Raw genomic sequence first — 21,282 nt, forward strand, 5'->3', positions numbered from 1 at the left:
TAAAGGCCTATTCATCAGAAAGCATTAGGAAGAGAGTGACAAGACAGGCCACAAAGTGAAAATGGATATTTGCTACACATTTGCATTCAAAGTGTATCAAGAATTCTTAATGACTCAATAAGAATCAATAAGACAACAATTCAATCAGAAAAATTGGCAAGACCTGAACATGAGCTTCCCTGAAGAGGAATCACAAATGCCCCCAAACCCACAAGGGGACGGTCAACCTTGGTAATCATCCAAGCGATGCTAATTAAAACCACAAGATACTATTTCCCACCCCCCAGATATGCAAAGTTTTTATTACAGTCAGGCAAAGGGATGCCTGGGTGGCTCAGCGGTTGGGCGCCTGCCTCCGGCTCGGGGGTTATACTGATACCGGGATCCGGGATCCAGTCCCGTGTCAGGCTCCCTGCGGGGGCCTGCTTCTCCCTCTGCCTGTGTGTCTCATGAATAAATAAATAAATCTTTAAAAAAAAATAAAGTCAGGCAAATATCCACTAGAAGCAGCATCTGCTTCCCCACCTTTTGTGTCTGGTGAACCAGCGGAAGTAACACTGTGTGAATTGGAAGTTTAGGCTCCCAGAGGCTTTGCAGCCTCTGCTCTTGCTTTCTTGGAACACTGTTGCCAACCTGAAGAGCTCAGTCTAACCTTTGGAGGATGAGAGACTGTGCGGAGTGGAGACAAACAGGCTGGAGGGAGGTGAGAAAACACCTGGCCAGCCCCTTTGGGGGTGCGTGATATCTTCATCCGTCCTATCTGGAGGCTGTACTCCCTTCCTTCCTTCCTTCCTTCCTTCCTTCCTTCCTTCCTTCCCTCGCTCCTCCCCTCCCCTCCTTCACCCTCCCTCCCTTCTTTCCTTTTATAGTAGATTTTATATTTTTAGATCAGTTTTAGGTCCACAGAAAAACTGAATGCAAGGTAGAGAGACCATACACCTCCCTACCCCCTAAGCATGCACAGCCTCCCCTACTATCAACCTCTCCCATCAGAGAGGATATGTTTGTTATAATCAATGAACCTACGCTGACACGTCATCACCCAAAGTCCACACGTGACATCAGGGTTCACTCCTGATATACATTCTGTGGGTTTGGACAAATACATAATGACACGTACCCACAATTATAGTAAGATACAGAGTAGCTTCACTGCCTGCAACATCCTCCGAGCTCTGTTTGTCTGTCCCTCCCACCCCATCCCAACCCCACCCCAACCCTGCCCATCCCCTGGCAACCACTATCTCCATAAATCCCTTGTCTGGATGTCCCACAGTGTCCTTATCCATCACCTAGAAGGACATCTCGGTTACATCCATGTTCTGGCAAAGATGCAGAAAGCTGCCATAAACACCGATGCGCAGGTTTCTATCTGGACCTGAGTTCTCAGCCCCTTTGGGTAAATATATTTTCTTTTTTAATTAGACATTGTAGTCACATTTCCAAGTCCTGTGCACTGTCCCTGACCTCATTCTCCTTTTTCCCTCCTCACTGGCTGCCCCTCTCTGCAAGTGGATGTGGACCATTCCCGTCCATGTCCTCATTCTCTCTCCACACGTGCACCCCTCAACAGCAGGTAGCGTGCTTCTGTACTGTCTGGTCCCCCTTCCTTTCTGTCCCACAGCCCACCCTCCCCCTCTCACTACAGCCCCATTTCCCCAAAGCTGTCTCTGAAGAGTCACTCAGTGAACCAGCGCTGCCTGCGCAAGCCGGCCCCCACCCTCCAGGCACCAGCCCTTCCAAAGAGGCACCATTTATTGAGAGCATAGCCCCTTCCAAGCCTGAGATGAAGAGTTTGATGTGCACAGGTTTGTTCAATCCTCCCGACAACGTTGCTACCGAGATCCAGGAGGCACGCTCTGACAACATCTGCCCTGCCGGTGGTTCAAACCCCAAACCTTGGAGTCACATTGGCTCCTCTGGTTCTCTCTCATCCACTCCCAACCCATCAACAAATTCTACTGGTTCCACCTTCCCAATACAGCTAGAATCCTGCCCCCTTCTCTGCACCTGCCTGGTCCAAGCCACCATTATCGCTCGCGTGCCTTACTGCAACGGCCTTCTCATCAGACGGCTTGCTCCTGCCCCTGGACCCATATCATTTATTTTCAACATGGCAGCCAGAGAAATACTGTCAAAACCTTCCCAAGACTTCCATCCTATCCAGATGCAAACCACAAGGACCCACATAACCTGCTTCATCCCCTCCCTACCTTCTCCTCCTCCTGTTCTCCTAGCTCTTTCTGCTCCAGCCATACAGGCCTTGTCACTATTCCTCCAACCTGCCAGCCATGCTGTGCCCCAGGGCCTTTGCACGGGCCATTCCCTTCTGCTCAGAATGTCCATCCCCAATTGACCTGGCACCTCCCTTCCTTATCTCTTTCAGGCCTTTGACAAAAATAGCACTTCTCAGTGAGACCTTCCCAGTCACTCTACTTAAAACTGCACCACACGTGCACACGCACACTCCCAGCACTCCCCATCCTTCCCTCTGCTTTGTGTTTTTTCCATAGAGCTTATTGTCTGGAGCACTGTATATTTCTCTTATCTAGTTTATTACTGTCTGTCTGTCTTCCTTTACACGCTGGCACATCAGCTCCACAAGAAGAGGATTCTCAGTGTCGTCTGCTCACTGCTGTGGTCTCAACACCTGGTACAATGCCTGACACCCAATAGTTGTTCAGTAAAAGTTGGTGAATAAATGAATCCACATTTGACAAATGAGACAACTGAGCCTCGGTGGGGATATATCACTTGCCCAAGGCCACAAAGGAAGGAGTGAAGAGCCAGATACAAGTTTTCTGGACCCAGAGGCCATGCTTCTAACCACTGCACCACCCTACCTCTTTGAACCACACCAGGCTGCCTCCTGGTGCCACATAGGATGTTCGACACGTGACAGGAACCACATGTAACACTCTCCTGCCCAGCAGCCTTTGCAGCATTGTAGGCTGACTCCAGTCAGGGCTTGCAAGTCACCAGGAGCAATAGAACAGTTGGCCTCATCTGGCCTGAGGGAGGAAGTTCCCTCCTGACCTCAGGGAGATCAGCTGAGCCTTGAGATTTCTTCCCCCCAGTCATGTGACATCTCAAGGGGGGGAAAAGAGGTGTGACTCATCAGCCCTCCAGGCTGGGGTAGGGCCCACTGAAGAAAGGGGCTCCCTCAGACAGCCAGAGTGACTGTGGTGAGACCACCAGAAGGACTTCCCGGTAGCCCAAAGCGTAGGAGAGGTGGCAAAGGACAGGAGGCCTTTTAACCAAAGGTGGGAGGGGCCTGTGAGAACATTTCCTTCATGTTGGTGAGGCGAGCCCCTCAGCCTCCCTCCCCCTTCCACCAGAATATCAAAAAGTTGGGCTGGCATCTTGCCCATATGCAAATCAGCACCCAGACACTTCCCCTTTGCCGGCTGGTCCCCCTTCGGCACAACCCTTGGCCCAAGACAAAGAAAGAGCCAGAAAGGTTGGTTAGTTTGCCACCTTCCTTTAGGGAACCAGCGTGCAGGGACAGAGACCCACTGGGCGGCTGGGGGCAGGGAGCAGCAGAGAGGGACCCACAGCGGAGCACCACTGCGGCAACCAGCTCCCCTACCCCCACCCCGGCCCAGGGAGCCACCGGAAACAGGAAATGCCTGTTACCCGGGCTTGCTCAGGGAGACAGAGAAGGGGGGCCTCTGCGTTCAGCCCTGAAGCCCCTTAATCTTGGGACTGCAAGACTTCATCTTGCAGACCAGAGAGGGTGGGCGTGCTGTGCACCCTCTCCGAAGCCTGGAAGCAGGGGTACAGAGCATCAACTCCTCATCCGGGCCTTCAAAACCTTCCCCATGCTAGTCTGTCTTTCTTTCCTCTCCGCCCCTCTCACCCCAACACACACTCAACATCTCCGTCTCAGTCAAGGGGGTCAGACAGACATGGTCTGACTCCAGGCCCAGCTGCCACGAGCTGAGGGACCTTGGAGGGGTTACTGCACCATCTGGGGCACTCACTTCCCCGTCTACACTCTGGGAATGAAAATACCGACCGAATCTCCACTCTAGCACCAGGCCCACCAGGCAGCGTCCTACATTCATTCAACAAGCACGGATTGAGTGGCACAGTGTGCCAAGCCCCGGGACCCAGGGGTGGCCAAGACAGACAAAACCCGCACAGAGCTTACAGTCTAGTGGGGAGACGGGCACTGAGCAGATAGCGGCATGAATAAGCGATTGGTTACAACGGCGGTGGGTGGGTGAGAGTGGGAAACAGCACAGAGAGCCCTGGGAAGGGCGTGTGATGAAGCCAAGGACTAAGGGATGGTAAAGCAAGAGGAGGAGTGCTCCCAGCACCCCTCACGCACCGCTGGCTGGGATGTCAAATGGTGTGACCAAGTAGGAAGAATGGTTTGGCAGTTTCTGCAAAGGGTAGGCGTGCACCTGCCACACAATGTATTTCACTCGCGGGCATTCACACAGAGAAATGAAAGCAAGTGTCCCCATGGAGCCGAGTGTTCACAGCAGCCACATCTGTGACAGCCAAAACGTGGCAACAGCCCAGGTGTCCCTCAACAGGAGAATGGATGAATGGAGAATGGAGATGGATGGAGCCGAGTGTTCACAGCAGCCACATCTGTGACAGCCAAAACGTGGCAACAGCCCAGGTGTCCCTCAACAGGAGAAGGGATGAGCAAGCTGTGGGACACCGTATGCTGGAATACTACTCAGGAATGAGGTGTGAAGGGCTGATAGACACGGCACCACGATAAATCGCAAAAGAGTGAAAGAAGCAGACTCAGAGGGTACATAGCCTATGAGCAGATGGAACAGCATGACAGGGAGCTCTCCTCTGGCCTCCACCCCTTCTTTGATTCAACAAATATTTATTGAGCATCGACTATGCCCCCAGGTACCGATCCGAGTGCTGGGGGTACAGCTGCGAACAAAAGCGCTACGCATCCCTGCTGGCGTGAGGCTGACCCTCTGGTAGAAGGAGACACACAACCAAAGTGTTACAGGAATACGTATGTACGAGGTGGTGAGTGTTGAGGGAGAAAAAGAAGTGGGATAAAGAGACGGGCTGTGCTAGGAGGGGAGCTTCACTGAGAATGTGACATTGGAGTAAAGGCTTGAAGGATAGAATGATCCAGGTGGGTGCCTTGGAGGAAAAGCATTCCAGGCAGAGGGAACAGCCAGGGCAGAGGCCCTGAGGCAGGACACTGCCCGGTGTGTTGGGAAAAGAGGTGGGAGGCCAGTGTGACTGGAGCAAAGTGAGAAAGAAGGAGTGGGAGGGAGCGAACCAAGAGTAGTATCGGATGCTGATTTACCCAAACTGAACAACAAAACCGTGTAATCGGGGGCGACTGGGTGGCTCAGTCATTTAGGTGCCTGGCTCTTGATTTCGGCTTAGGCCATGACCTCAGGGTTGTGAGATCGAGCCCCACCTCAGGCTCCAAGCTGGGTGTGGAGCCTGCTTAAGAGGCTCTCTCTCTCTCTCTCAAAAATTTTTTAAAAACTGTGTAATCAGGGATCCCTGGGTGGCTCAGCGGTTTGGCACCTGCCTTCAGCCCAGGACGTGATCCTGGAGTCCCAGGATCGAGTCCCGCATCGGGCTCCCTGCACGGAGCCTGCTTCTCCCTCTGCCTGTGTCTCTGCCTCTCTCTCTCTCTCTCTCTCTGTCTCATGAATAAATAAATAAAATCTTAAAAAAAAAAAACTGTGTAATCAAAATGGGGTAGGTGGTTGTCACCAGAGCATCCCCACCCTTTGGCCATGTCTCAGAGTCTCTGAGAGGGAAGCACAAACAGTTGATGCCCTTCCCCCAATTCCCCTGGTCCCACACTCCAGTGCAGATCACGCTGAAGGGGGCAGCCCCGCATCTTTTGCGGTGCTGGATGCTGCATCCATGTGGGGATCATTCTAAGTCCCCAGGGCAGACAGACACAGGACAGACACCCCAAGATGGATTTCTGGGAACACATCGTCCATTGAGAAGCCATGAAGTTGCTGCAGGGTTCCAGGACTAGAGGTGACTTGGAGGGAGCCAGGGACACAGTTATTGCGGCAGATCTCTGATGGGTTATCTGGAGGAAGGCGGATGAGCTGTGGGCTGGTGGAGAGTCCTAAGAAAGGAGATCTGGATTTGATCTAAGATTGAACTCCAAAACCACCAGAGCCGTTAGAGCTAAAGAGGACCCTGCCTCGGGAAATGAAACCATTTTATTTCACCCAATCTCGGGCAAACAGCAGGTAACAGCAGCTCCCGCTGAGATAACACCGAGCTCAAGGAAGCAGTTACTCTGAGGACCATGGGTCCCCTTGCTCTCAGATCCATTCCCCGCCTGCCCTCTGCCCTTTGCGCCAAAGCTAAGGGAACTACATTTCCCAGGCTCCTTTGCACCCTGGCTTCCAGGTAGGCTCAGCCAATGGGATACCCCGGCAGGAGGCCAGAGGGCGGGAGGAAGAGAAACCAGGGTATTTCTCCTTCTTTTGCTCTGCTTCTTCAGCAGCTAATATATCTTCCTCCTGGTCTCCACTCCCCGATGGCGGTCCTTGCACAAGGTCCTGGCTCCCCTGAATGGCTCCAGCCTCTGGACCCTGGTCACATCATCTCTTCTACTGTTTCTCTGGCCAAGTGGCCACTCTCCAGGTTACTAACCTCAGTATTCCCTGTCTATCCTCTCAGCTCCCCCATCACCCACTAGCCATTCCCTGAATTAAATCTTCTCTGTCTGAAAGATCGAAGATGATTTCTGCTTTCTTGGCTAAACCCTGACTGAGAAAACCAGAAACTTGAATCCAAGTCTACCTCCATAACCACCTAAAAGGTTCATATGCTCCCCCTCCCCTGCCCCCCCCACCAAGAGGCAACATTCATATCGTGCTTATGGGGGGCTCAAATCCCAACGTAGCTACTTGTTCACTTAGACAACTCACTTAAACTTTCCATGTTTCCATTCCCTCATCTCTGAGACTAGGATAGTAACGAAGAACGGATTGTGCTTTCCAAAGATGGCCATCAACGAGCACCCAACCAGCATGCTCTTCTGCAGGGGGACTCGTCACACCACCATCAGGAGGTGGAGTCTGAGTCCCCTGCCCTTGAATCCAGGCTGGTCTTAGAGAATCAGAGCAAAGTGACACCACGTGGTCTCCAAGTAGGTCAGAAGCAAACTTGCAACCTCCACCTTGAGAAACACTTGGTCTCTCCACACTCCTCAAAACTCAGTCACCCGAGCCTCGTGGAGAGGCCACAGGCCACTCTTCTAGTCAACAGCCCGAGCTGAGAGCTGAGCTCAGCTGTGAGTCACCCCATCCCAGATTTCCAGCGTGCGGGTGAAGGATCCTCCAGCTGACTCCAGCCCTCAGATATTCAAGGCATTTCATCGTGAGGCTGACAAACCATCATCTCCACGCTCCATTTGAATTCCTGACTCACAGACTCTGAAAATTCCGAAATAGTTGTCGTCTTACATCTTTAAGTTTGGGGTGGTTTGACTCACAGAAGGAATAACCTGAACATCATGGCACCTACTCTATGGATTTGTTGTGAAAATCAAATGAGTTATAAGTGTAACCTACTTGGAACAACACTTGCACATATAAAATAAATAAATAAATAAATAAATAAATAAATAAATAAATAAATAAATAAAATAAAAATAAATTTAAAAAATTAAAAAAAAAAACACTTGCACATACTAAGGGCTGCGTAAATGGGACTGGTTTCTATTGTTATTTATTATACTTTCTGATGCTATTTCCATCCATTTCAATAAAACTATTCTTTTCAAAGTACTGACACCTCACTGTGGATACACTTTCTTTTTCTGGCCTCTGGCTTTCCTCCTAAGTCACTGTTTGTCTTCTGACCCCTCAGCTTCTTCTTCTGCCTCTCCCCAACCTCTCCATGCTGCTGCACCCTCAGGCGCTGACCCCTTTTCTTCTCTCTCTTCTCCCCCCCCCCCCCCCCCCCAGGGATCTCATCCACCCCTGTGAGTTTGCTTACCAATCACTACTAGGTACTACTTGCAGCATGTGACAATTTTATAACCATGAGCTCATTTAATTCCTGTAACAGACCTATAAGGCAGGGACTATTCTGATCCACATTTAAAAGGTGGGGAGACTGAGTCACAGAGAGATTCAGTAACTCATCCAAGATCCGACAGTCAAGAGTGGAACCCAGACCCCCATGTAACTAGAGTCCTTGTCCCTCAAACAGGGTTTCTCAGCCTCAGCACAACTGATATTTCGGTGGCTGTCCTGGGATTACAGTACATTCAGGATATCCACAGCACCCCTGGTTCTCTACCACAGGATGCCAGGAGCACACCACTCCCTCCAGTAGTGACAACCAAAAATATCTCCAGGCATCCCCCTCAGATGTGCTCTGGGGGAGGGGGGGCAGTGCTCCCGTGCCCCTGGTTGAGAACCACTGCACTAGCACTTATGCTGTGCTGCCTTCCATCTCCAAGGTCACTGAGCCCCGTCAGAACTCCCCAAAACTTGACTCTCCCCAGCCTTCTCATCTTAGCAAATAAGGCCCCCATTCACACAGGTTCCTAAACTACAAACTTAGACATCATCTCACCTCCTTTCATTCACTCTCACCCTTCCCCCATCTGGTCTGTCAGGGTGTCCGACCGGCACAACCACTGAAATGTGAGCCCATCCATAGTCCAGCCACCAACGCATCCCGGTGGGACACCACCAATCCCCTCCACCCAGGTCCCCCCTCTGCCATTTCAATCACCCTAACAGTCTGGTCCCAACAGAGCAGCTTGAGGAACCTCTTTAACCTGCCAACCTGCTTAAACCCTCCAAGAACTTCTCATCACATTTAATTGTGCACATCTACGCACAGCCACTCTAGTGAAGTGCCTTCCTCCCCACCTCAATCCCAGCACTCTCTCTTCACCATTCACCTTCATTTAGACCCTCCTCCCCACAGGGCCTTTGCATGACATTTGCCCTCCTCGCCCCATTCTTCCCAGAGCTAGCTCTTCATCCTTCAGCTTTCAGCTTTCCTTGGCCACCCTCCAGACCACCCTTTCCTCTTCTCCATCTTAACCCCTGGCTTATTTTTGTCTGCAGCATTTATTGTAATATTTTGTTGATTTGCTTTTTTACTGTCTATAGTAGGTTGAACAGTGGGCCCCCAAAAGATATAATTATACCAGATCCCTGGATCCTACCTGTCAATGTGACCTTATTTGAAAATAATAATAATAATAATAATAATAATAATAATAATAAAAGGACTTTCCAAAATGTAATTAAGTTAAGGATCTGCAGATCACAGTATCATCCTGTATTACCAGAGTGGGCCCTAAACTCACCAACAAGCGTCCTTACATGAGACACACAGAGGAGACAACCTGGTGAAGACAGGGTGGCACAGCCAGGAGCCAAGAAATGCCTGGAGCCACCAGAAGCTGGAAGAAGCCAGGAATGGATTCTCCATGAGAGCCTCCAGAAGGAGCTTGACCCTGCCCACACCTTTGATTTCAGACCTCTAACTTCCAGAATCGAGAAATGATATGTTTCTGTTATTTTAAGTCACCCAGTGTGTGGTCCTCTGCTAGGGCAGCCACAGGAAACCAGTACACTGCCCCTCTCCCCCACAAGGCCATGAACTCAGGAGATCAGAGAATGTATCTTCTGTGTTCTTTCCCAAAACTCCAGCAATCAGCACAGCTCCTATTGCTGATAATAGAATAGATGATTATTCTCACTCAGAGAAGCTCTGGATCTCTTCTTCACCGTCCCCAGACAGAAATTGTTCACACACATCTTCTTGGACTTTCCTCAAGATAGGAAGCTTGCTCCCTCCAAAACCAAGTTTCTGAGATGGGGGTGGGGGGATAAGGGGATTCCGCGTCCCAGGGACCATTTGGCAACATCTGCAGACATTTTGCTGTCCCAGCTCCAGGGAAGAGGGTGCTACTGGTATCAAGTGGGTGGAGGTCAGGGATGCCACCAAACATCCTACAATGCATGGGGCAGCCCCCGGAAGAGAGAAAGACGAGACTCCAGCTGTCAGCAGGATGGTGAGAAGCTGTGCACTGAAGTTCATACTGCCAGTATATGCATGGACTGCCTCCTGACAGCTATTCCTGCTTCTGCTAGCAGCCCCTCAGTGTCCCCTGGGGAACCACCCCTCCCCCTCCTTCCCCTCTAGCTCCTTTGGGTGGGGTCAGCTCCTCCCCAACTCCAGGAATAGGTATATAACCTCAGCCTGGCCAATCAGAACAGCATAATCTACTCACCACAATTGGTTGTGACTCTCCTCCCCACACACATACACAAAGAAATCATATCCAGTGAGGCATAGATTTGGGCTTGAGCAGCCATTTTTCACTATACACAAAAATGTGGGCATCTGAATTTGGAGCAGCCAGGCACCCTTGCCTGCCCATGAGGGGAGAGGATGACTGAGAATGAGGGAAAACACTGAAAACACAGCAGAGTTAGGAGACGGGTAGGCGTGATCCTGAGATAGAGCCCCTGGATCCAGCTGGACCTGAACACATTTTCTCCCAAGCTTTTCAGTTATGTGAGCTAATAAATATTATTTTTCACTAAGCCAGTTTCAGTTGGGTTTTCTGTCACAAGGTCTAAAACTCTTGGTTAAAATTTCTGCAGACGGAGCTCAGAATTTCCTCAAACTTCAAACTTCTCCAACTGAACATCCCTTATTTCTTCCCCCCAAGGGACCTGACTCCCAAGTTCCTCCTAAAGCAGAGGACTCAGAACACCATCCCTGCTATCAGAGGGGGACAGTTCATCTCTACAATGTGGTGAGATCTCTAGAAGCTCAGCTGTGCCCATCCAACACACCCTCAGGTGCTGCCCACTTCCTGGAACTATAAATGTTAACAAAGGAGACAAACAGAACCTCTTTTGGCTCTTCAATATGTCCCAACCTCCTACACTCCATTGGCATGTCACCTCCTCCAGGAGGCTTACCCTGATTGCTTCCCTCCTCTCCGTTCCCACAATACCCTGGGCTCCACCCACCCATCACAGACTGTGTTCCACTCTCTGGTAACTGCCTATTTCCTCATCTGTTTCCATGAGCTACATGAGGGCCTGTGTGTCGTTCATCATGGAATTCTCCATCATCTTGTGCATGGCCTAATACAAGTAAATATCCATGATGCGGGTGATATCCTCATTATTATTATTATTACCAGCAGCATCATCACCGTTTTCCCTATTTTACAGGTGAGAAAACTAAAGGCAGGAGAGGCCTGGACACTTGCCCAAAGTCACATAACTAGGAACCAGTAGACGCAGGATTGATCTCAAGCAATCCATACTTAACCACTGCTAACCAACCACCACTAACCAATAATAAGCAAGCACTCAACAAACACCCACTAAATCCGGGATCAATTGGTAAACTCCTTCTGTAAAGAGACAGACAGCAAACTTTTTTTGTCTTCGCAGGTCATAGCGCCTTTGTCGTGATTATTCATGAAATGGAAGCAGCCACAGACAATGTCAACAAGTGAGTGTGACGGTATATCCATTAAATTGTATGTATGAAAGAAGGCATCAGTTATGGTTTGCTGTTCCAGTATTAAAGGAAGGATGAAAAGGGTTTCCTGGGTGGCTTAGTCTGTTAAACATCTGCCTTCAGCTCAGGTCATGATCTCAGGGTCCTGGGATCAAGCCCCACATTGGGCTCCTTGCTCAGTGGGAAACCTGCTTCTCCCTCTCCCACTCCCCCTGCTTGTGCACTCTCTCTCTCCCCATCAAATAAACAAATAAAATAAAATAAAATAAAATAAAATAAAATAAATAAAATCTTTTTTAAAATAAAAATTAAAAAATAAAGGAAGGACAAATAAATGAATAAAGTGAATATTTGATAAATATTTACTGAGCACCTACTATGTGCCAGGTGCTGTTCTAGGCACAAGGGACACAGCTGTGAACCAAACAGGCAAAAGCCTTGCCTGACATTCCAGTGGAAGAAGCCGATAATAAGCAAAGAAGTAAAAAAAAAACTATGTAGGTCAGAGGGTTGTAAGTGCTATGGCGAAAAATAATATAAGAAAAAGATGTGATAGTACAGAGGGGTGGGGAACAGGGGTAGGAGGTAGGTAGGGAGTACAATCTTAGGTGTGGAAACCAGGGAAGCTCTCTGATAAGAAACCTGAAGGAGATAAGAGAACAATCACAGTGTATATCAGGGGGAAGACAGATCTGTGGAGAAAGAACAGATGTGATAAGGCCCTGAGGCTGCATTGGGCCTGGTGGGTTCTGGGAGCAGTGAGGAGGCTCTGTGTCTGCAGTAGAGTGAAGGAAGGCAACAGAGTGGGGGAGGAGAGGGCCAGGAGGTGGGCAGAGGCCAAATCATAGACTCTCATGGGCCAAGATGAGGACTATCTTTTGCCCCAAAGGCAATTGAAGGGTAACATTTCCCAGTACTAGGACCAAAAGGAGGTCAGTGAACAGAAAAAAAAAAAAAAAAAAGGAATAAAAGAAGGTATAATACCAAATGTTGGCCCTCCCAGACTTCTGTCCTCATCGGCCATAGTAAACATGTTAAGATGAGGTCTTTGAACCAACCCAACCCAACCTACTTTGCTGAGATTTGCTCCCACCCCAGCGCCCCAGGGCCCCAGTCCCTAGCTTAACCCCCTCCCCACCCCCGGCCCATGGCTTTGGTTCAAGATCCTCATTCCCTATCCCACCATGGCTTCCTCCAAGCCAGCCCCTCCAGACTTGCATCTCTGAAGCCAGCTAGGCATCACTTTGCGGTTCTACAACATTCTCTTCTACGTCCACCCAACCCATTTCCTGTCCTCCCCAGCTCCCAACGAAACCAGCCTCAGCCTCTCCTGCAGTTGGATAGGACCATTGTGATGGAGTTATGGCCAATGACACAAGAATGGAGGTGAAGGCACCACTTCTGGGCCTGGCCCATGAAAGCTTGCCATGGTTTCCCTCCTCACACTCTTCTTCCTCAGCTTCTGGGATAGAGAGGAGTCCAAGGGCTTTAAGGAGAGGAGGACCATGGGATGGAAGGAGCCCAGGTCCTATAGGGACTTTGTAAAGAAGAGCCATCCCCTTAACCCCCCAGTTGACCCAAACTAGATTGTGATGTGAGCAAGAAGTAAACCCTCACTGCTACTGAAATGTGCAGTTCGTTACAGCAGCTAACATTACACACCATGACGTGCCACATCTAAGCCAACTTTGACTGAAATCAAATCAACAAAAAAGTTTCTCCCATTATTTTAGCACTTGCTAAATTTATTTATCTATCTATTTATTTATTTTTAAAGATTTTATTTATTTATTTATGAGAGACAGACTGAGAGAGAGAAGCAGAGACACCGGCAGAGGGAGAAGCAGGCTCCATGCAGGGAGCCCAATGCAGGACTGGAACTACACCCTGGGCCTAAGGCAGGCACCAAACCGCTGAGCCACCCAGGGATCCCCAGCACTTGCTAAATTTAGCACATCAATGGCATCAGTAAGGAATTTAACTTAACCTACTGCTTTTTAACCCACACACAACCCTGAGATAAAGGTGCTGTCCACATCCCCACTTTATAAATAAGACAACCAGGGCTCAAATAGGTTAAGTAATGTTTCTCTTCTTCAAGATCACAAAGGTAGTAAGTACCTGACTTGAAATTCAAGCCAGCTTCATATATAAAGAGTTCCTAAAAATCAATAAGAAAAAAAAAAAAAAGGATAGCAGTCCCAGAAGGAAAAAAAAAATAATGGGCAAATGATATGAACCAATATTACTTCACCAAGAGGAAATAGAAATAGCTCTTAAACAAAAGAAAAGAGGTGGTTCAAACTCAGAATAAGAGAAATGTAAATCAAGCCATAATAAGCTCCATTTATCACCCATGAAGTTGGCAAGACTCCAAAATCTTAACAACAGAACAGTCTGTGGTAAGGTGATGAACAATAAGCACTCTCATGCTTTGTTAGTGGTAATGTAGTTGGAACAGCCCACATGGGAACAGGCCCTCACGGAGAACAATTTGGCCATACCTGCCCCAAACAAGAAGCTCACACCCTTTGAGCCAGCAAATCCTTCAGAGAGAGCTTATCCCATGGCGATACTTGCTCATGTGTATGGCAGCAATAATAACATTCCTGGGTAGCCAGGGACTTTTCTAAGCTTTTTATAGTGATTCATTATCCCTCACAACAATGCTTAAAGGTAGGGATTTATTATCCCCATTTTACAGATGCAGATACTGAGGCACAGAGAGGTTAGGTAACACACCCAAAGTCACACAGTGGAGGAGTCCAAAGATGATTCATGGACAAGGTGAATGGTTGCATTTAATGTGTCATAACAAAAGCCTGGCACAACTCAAGTGTCCATTGATAGAGGAGATGATAAAATAAGTGATCACGCCACTGAGCAATGAGATAGAGGCAGTTTTGGGTAACAGTGGACAGCAAGAACCCCAGGACCAGGCTGTCCAGGGTTCCAATCTCCAGCTCTGCCGCTTTCAAATTGGTGGCCTGAGGCAAGTGAAAAATGAGGATCATATACCATCTACCACCAAGGGCATTATGAAGATTAAACAAGTTAATGTATAGAAAATGTTTACAGGGGCACCTGGGTGGAGCAGCCAGTTAAGCGACGCATTCTTGGTTTCGGCTCAGGTCTCTATCTTAGGGTCGTGAGATTGAGCCCCAAGTCGGGCTCAGCGCTCAGCACAGAATCAGCTCAGGACTCTCTCTCCTTCTCCCTCTGCCCTACCCCTGCTTCGCTGGTGCTCCCTCTCACTCGCTTTCTCTAAAATAAAGAAATAAATCTAAAAAAAAAAGAAAAAAAGAAAAAAGAAAAGAAAGAAAGCAAATATTTACAACAGGAACCATCAAACTTTTTCTACAAATGTCTGGATAGTTAACATCTTCAGCCCCGCAGGCCAGACGGTCTCTGTGGCAACTCCTCAACTCCTTGGTTTAGCTGGAAAGCAGCCGTGGACAATTTGTGCATGAAGCAATGTGCATGGCTGTGTGCCAATAAAACTTTATTTATAAAAACATGCTGTGGTCCAGGTGCACCTGTTGGACTGTAGTTTGCTGGCACCTGGTTTGGACTAATGCCTGGCACGCAATTAACACAATATAAATCACTTGTTAAATTAATGGACTATCTGGCATACCATGCAGTCATTTTTTTCTTTTTTTTTTTAATGAGGACAATCTCTATGTATTGATTTGGAAAGAGTCCCAAGATGATTTTTGAGTAAGGAAAGCAAGATGGAAAGCAGTCGGTGGTATGTGCCATCTTCCGTGTTAAGGGAGAAGGGCAGGAAATAAGAACCTAAATTCCTATTTGCTTATGTTTGCATAAAGAAACTCTGAAGGAGAAAAAATAAGTGGGAAATATCAGAAAAGGAGACAGAACATGGAAGACTCCTAACTCTGGGAAACGAACTAGGGGTGGTGGAAGGGGAGGTGGGCGGGGGGTGGGGGTGACTGGGTGACAGGCACTGAGGGGGGCACTTGACGGGATGAGCACTGGGTGTTATTCTATATGTTGACAAATTGAACACCAATAAAAATAAATTTATTAAAAAACAAAAAACAACAAAAAAAGAAACTCTGGATGGAAACACAGTCCACTTAAAAAAAAAAAAAAAGGAGTTACTCGTGGGAGAAGGCAGGAGCTGGGTATTTAAGTTAAATTTTTCCCTGTGCACCTTCTTATGTGTTTTAATATTTGAATCGCATGAATGTATTTATTTAACCAAATAAATATTTTAAAAATTCTTGCAGCTCTCTGCCCCCTATCGCAGGGTTTCTCAACCTCAGCGCTATTGATGTTCGGGGCAGAGAATCCTCTGCTGTGTGTGCGATTATAGGATACTGACAGCATCCCTGATACCCACCCACCGGATTTTAGTAGCATCTCCCGGCTGTGATGAAACATGTCCAGACTTGGTCAAATGCCCCGAGGAGGGGGTGCAAAGTCACCCCAGCTGAGAAATACTACCCCAACCCAACCTCCTGCTTGCTGTGTTATGCTGCCCCACGTCCTCCCTAAGAAGACTTTTTAGTGCGGGTTTCTCAGGTGTCAGACACTGTGCCAAGTAGTATTGAAATAGCACAACAGTCTTCGAAGCAAATGTCCCATTTTTATTCACGTGGTGGCATCAGGATCTGAATCCAGGTCTGGCCCCTCAGAGCCGCTGCCCTCCAGCTGACCCGCTTTCTGACTCTCCTGCCCTCTCCCCTGCCTCTGCCAGTAGCACGGGGCATTCACAGGCTGGGGACCTTGACATCATCCAGGCCCTAGCGCCTGCCCCCGCTAGGTCTAATCAGCTCCCACGCTCTGGTGGGTCTTTCCCACAATGACTGTCACATTCGTCCTTTCCTCTCCGCTCCCTTGGCCGTAAAGTTTCATCTCTGCCACCAGAATGTGGACTCCCAGAGAGGGGAGGTGAGTTAGGAGGTCTGGTGGTCAGGGTGACGCCTGGGATAGGATCCTCACTCGGCCTCAGACCTCAGAGGGACCATCCAGCTTGGAGACGCGCTCTGCTCTGACCTCGGCCACAAACCACTCCCACCAGACTCTGAAGACCCCCCCACAAGCTCTCACCTCAGGGCCTTTGCATGGCAGTACCCCCGCCAGGGGCAGTGTGTCCCCAGATTCACAAGGCTCATTCCCTCCTTTTCCCCAGGTCTCTGCCCAAGTCAGTGGGGCCTCCCGGCCCACCCGTTCCAGAGCGTGACCCCCGCACTCAGGAGCTCCTTTTCCTGCTTTGATTTCTCCAGAGCACGTACCCCCGCCCCATAAGTTACGTGTTTCTTTATCTGCTCACTGTCAGTCTTGCCCGCTACAAGGCGGGCTCCTCAGCACCAGGGCTCTGTGTGTGTGTCCTTCCCGCTGTCCCAGCAGCAAAAAGAGGCCTGACGTACATCACAACTGCCGTTGAGCGCAGGCCCTCTTCCCCGCCCTCTTCCCTGGAAACTGGGGCACAGAGCTGAGCTTTGAGGAGAGACACGATGAGCAGAGGCAGGAAGGCACAGAGCTCCAGACCTAGGGAGATTGGAGAACAGCCTGGAGCCTGACAGAGCTGGCCGCAGGAAGCCAGAGCAACAAGAAAACTCTTACTCACGCTTCAAAACACAGCACAGGTGTCCCCTCTTGCATAAAGCCTGACATGGCCAGGCAATGTCTAGCCTTTGCTTCAGGGCCCCCAGCCCAGAGCTTTCTCCCTCTGTCCCAGTCCCGACCACACAGGCCAGGAGGTATCTGTCTCCCCCAGTCTGAGAGCACCTCGAGGGCCAGGCCTGGCGCAGGTCCTCAGCACTGCCTGGCACAAAGAGGCTGCAGCCCTGCGATCCCCACAGCTGCCTTCCCTTGTGCCCTTCATCCGACAGCCGGCTGTAGGCAAGGTGTGGGCATGGGGATGGAAGTTCATCCTCACATTTATCCACTTCCCCATCAGCTGCTGTTAAAGCCTCACTGGGGACCTTGACAGCCAGCGGGGCTGGGGCCTGACAGGTCCTATGGCTACTTCCCCATCACCTGGAAGCCAGGAGGGAAGCAAATGTAGGCAAATCTGGGATGGCCTGTAGCCAGAGGAGCTGGGCCTCTGGAGTTCCCTCATGCTTTCAGGAAGCCCTGCCTGTGCCAAGGAGGGTGGGCCACCCACCTCCCCGACCCCACCACCCTGTCCCAGGGAATGCCTCCTGGGACCCCCACAGGCCCACTCCCTGAGCAGTCACTTCCCCTCTCCGCATCCGCACGTGGCATCTCGGACCCCGACCAAAACACAAGTCCCTGGCCCAAAGCCTTCATTCCAGAGTGAAGCCTGAAGGCCAGAGGTGAGTGTCGGCTCAGACTCCCAAGGCAGGTGAGGCCCCTGGAGCCCCCAGCCCCCAGCATACAGGGCTTCCACCCAGCACCCAGGAGACCATAGGGACCCAAAGAAGGTGCTTCAGAGAGGGGATCCAGTCACGTTACCGCCTCCACCCCAACCGCATTCAAATAGGGATTTGAATATATTTCCTGAGTCTCACAGGGCCCGCTCTGTACAATCCACCCTCCCCGGACCTGGGCCCTCGCAGTAATCCCTACAGAGAAAGAGCAGCTGTTTCTAGGCCCCAAAACCCCAGGACCCAGTCTTAGGCTGGAGACCAAGGCTTTTCTCAATGTCCCCCTGGGATGGATAGAACTAAGAAGACCAGAACCCAGGGGCTCACAGCCCCCCACCCGTCCCACACGCCCCGGGCCCAGGCAGGAAGCGAAGGGGAAGAAGATGTGAGGGGAAGGAAGGGGCCCAGGAGGAGGAGATACATGTGGGGGAAGAAGTTGGTGGAGGCCCCTCCCCCATAGGCAGAAGGAGGAGGGGGGATGTCAAAGGAGGTGAAATCCTCAGGCACCCTGTTGGCCACCTAGGAGTTCCCAGGTAACCCTCAAGACCCCCACATAGTCCCATCTAGGGGCTTGAACCTCAGTGAAGTCAGCCTGGGGCTTGGGAGCGTTAACCTCAAGTTTGTCAGTTCTTAGTCTAAATGTGCACTAACCCAGAGCCTATTAACCCATTCCGGTTAACCTTGGGTGAGACACCCCAGAATCTCAGAGTTTTCCATCCCCTCCGTCCCTTCCCCCTATCCCCCCTGTGCCAGCCCCAGAGTCCGCATCATATTCCCTTCTACATCCCAGACCAGAGTTTCAGGGTATTAATTCCCCTGGTGCTAGCCTGGGGTGCCCCCCACCTCCAACCCTTGGCACTCCAGCCAATGGCAGGCTCACCTGGGACATCTGGGGGCGCAGGTTGACCTCACGCAGGTTGATGGCATGGGGCAGCAGGTTGTTGAGCAGCTGGCACAGAAGGACGCCATCCCGCAGGGCCTGTGCCAGCTCGCACACCTGGGCCCCGTCCCAGGTCACACGGTGGCTGGGCGGCAGCACCCGACACTGGATCAGCCAGTGGGTACACTGGCGCCACAGCTCCATGGCTGCTGCCTTACCGGGTCAGCCCTCGCGCCCTTGCGGCCTCCACCGCCTGCCCGCCTGCCTGTGCTAGCTAACTACCACTTCCTCTTCTTTGCCTGTAACTGTCGCCCTGAGAGGGGGTGGAGGAGGAGGAGCCATGGGGGGCGGGAGCAGCTGCAGCCCAGCCCCTTCTATGCAGGACCTGGCATCTCTTTCCCCCACCAGCTCAACACAGGGTGGGCCCCGGGGAGTGGGAGGCTGCTGGTGGAGTTACTGAGGCCTGTCGCCTTCCTCCATATCCAACCCATGAGCAGTATGACCTCAGCAACATACTCAACGTCTGCTCTCTTCTGACCCCTCTCCTCTGCCTCCGCCTTGGTTTGGCACCCAACATCTCAGCTTGAACTAGCATAGCCTCCTCTACCCTGGGCCCCAGGCTACCCTCCCCTCACCCCCACAGTCTGTCCTCCCCACGGAGGCGCACACCTGTGAGCATCTGGGCAAGTCATGATGTCTCTCCTCTTCTTATAGCCCACCACCCTGCAGCCAACAAGGCCCTACATGACACGTTCCTCACCTCTTCCACTCACCACTTTCCCTCACCCACTCTCCTCCAGCCACGCAGGGACTGTTCCTCCAGGACACCAGGCCACCCCAGAATTTTACCTCAAAATCCTGCCACAGGGCCTTTGTACATGCTGCTTCTCCGCCTTAGGCAAGCAATTTCATGGCTAACTCCCTCACCTCCAACAGTTCTTTGCTCAGTGTCACCTTCTCACGAAATCTTCCCAGATCTCTCCATTTCACATCATAGACTTTCCTTCCCATGTCCCTACATTAAGCCCTGATCACTATCCAACAAACCTGACATTTTATTAGACTTATTTCTGTATTGTCTATTTAGAAATCTGTGTCTCATATGTTCCTAGCACCTGGCATGAATAGATGTTCCATAAGTACTTGTTGAATGAATAAATACATGGTTGGAAGCTTTCTTTCGGCCCTGCCTCTAACATTCCCAAATTCATTTCTTTATTGCTATGGCCCTGGCCACCATCATCTCTTTCCATAGACTTCGATGGTGTCGTTAATCCATTCGTTTATCAAACATTTACTGTCTTTCCTGGACCTTATCACTACCTGAAATCATTTTGTCAACAAGGTCTCTCTCCCCACCTCCACCCCACTAGGCCCAGTAGACTCCCCTCCTCCGACCATCTCACAAGGCACGCCCCTAGGATTTTCTTTTTTAATTCTTTAACCACAAGGGAGCGCTAGGCTCCTTCACTTGGACATTACCCCCTCCCTCCTGACTGTACCAAAACTAGGACGGAGGAGGTCAAGAAAAAGTGGTCTCGAATCTCTTCCACATTTGCGGGGGGTGGGGGGGTGGGGGTGGGGAGGGGGCGGGGGTGGAGTGGGGAGGGGGTGAGGAGCTGAGCTTAGAAATCACCCGCTTTGTGATCCCACGGGCACCGAAACTTTTCATCCCCAACCATCCTGGGCGCTCTATGAGTCCATTTCCTCATCTGTAAATTGGGTGACAGTCACCTTCACCGTTTAGAATTATGGTAGGGATCAGAGCGATGTGGGGCTGCGCAGATGGAAGCGAGGAAGACAGGATGGCGCTCCAGGGCTCCGGGTATGAATCCGCACCTCCGCCACACTCACAAGCCGAGTCGACTTGGGCAAATGGCTTAGCTGCCCCGTGCCTCAGTTTCTCCATCTGGAAAATGGGGGTGATGAAAATGGTACCTACTTCACTGAGAGGTCGATGTAAAAAATAAATGCGTCGAAGCAGGTCAAGGAAGCAGAACAGTCCTGGCACATTAAGTGCCCAGTGGGTGTTAGTGAGGCTGCTGCTTTCAACGCTGTTATCATTGTGCACGTGGCCAGAGCGTCCTCCCTCTGGTTCCAGATCACTCCCCCATCCTTTCCAGGCTTGCTCCAAGCATCAGGGAGCAAGGAAACCACCTGAATGTTCCCCCCCCCCCAGAGTCCAGCTCATCTCCCTCGTCCTGTTACACGGGGAGGCTGTTGTGTTTCCCCGCATTTGCCTCCACAAAACCCGGCACCCCGTGGAGTTCCCTTCCGGGAAACCCAGGGGGGCGGTCTGGAGGAAGCGCACCTCTCTCTTCGTCACAGCAGCCGCCACCCCGCGCTGCTAGAGAGCCCGTAAGACACTGAGGTGGACACTTGACGGGATGAGCACTGGGTGTTTTTCTGTATGTTGGTAAATTGAACACCAATAAAAATTAATTAAAAAAAAAAAAAGAGAGCCCGTAAGAGGCAGCCCGGTCCCCGCGCGGGACCCCGGGGGCGAGGACAGAGACACCCTTTCCCACGTCCCTAGGGGTCGGGGGTACT

The 21,282-nt window shown here is 50.7% G+C and overlaps 1 protein-coding gene across 4 annotated transcripts in view; it reads right to left on the bottom strand.

The window, feature by feature from the left end:
* VAV1 (vav guanine nucleotide exchange factor 1) overlaps window positions 1-21,282 on the bottom strand; it is a 58,087-nt gene that overhangs the window by 29,087 nt on the left and 7,718 nt on the right. For 3 of the 4 annotated variants that reach the window (XM_072721628.1, XM_072721627.1, XM_025988528.2), the window contains exon 3: window positions 18,733-20,641. In XM_072721628.1, coding sequence (XP_072577729.1) covers window positions 18,733-18,936 — 204 coding nt within the window. In that variant the 5' untranslated portion in view covers window positions 18,937-20,641. Of the gene's footprint in view, window positions 1-18,732; window positions 20,642-21,043; window positions 21,139-21,282 lie in introns of all 4 variants that reach the window. The other variant, XM_072721626.1, reaches the window with a different exon arrangement.

Source organism: Vulpes vulpes, chromosome 9 (assembly GCF_048418805.1).
Source record: "Vulpes vulpes isolate BD-2025 chromosome 9, VulVul3, whole genome shotgun sequence".
In the NCBI taxonomy this organism is placed as follows: domain Eukaryota; kingdom Metazoa; phylum Chordata; class Mammalia; order Carnivora; family Canidae; genus Vulpes; species Vulpes vulpes.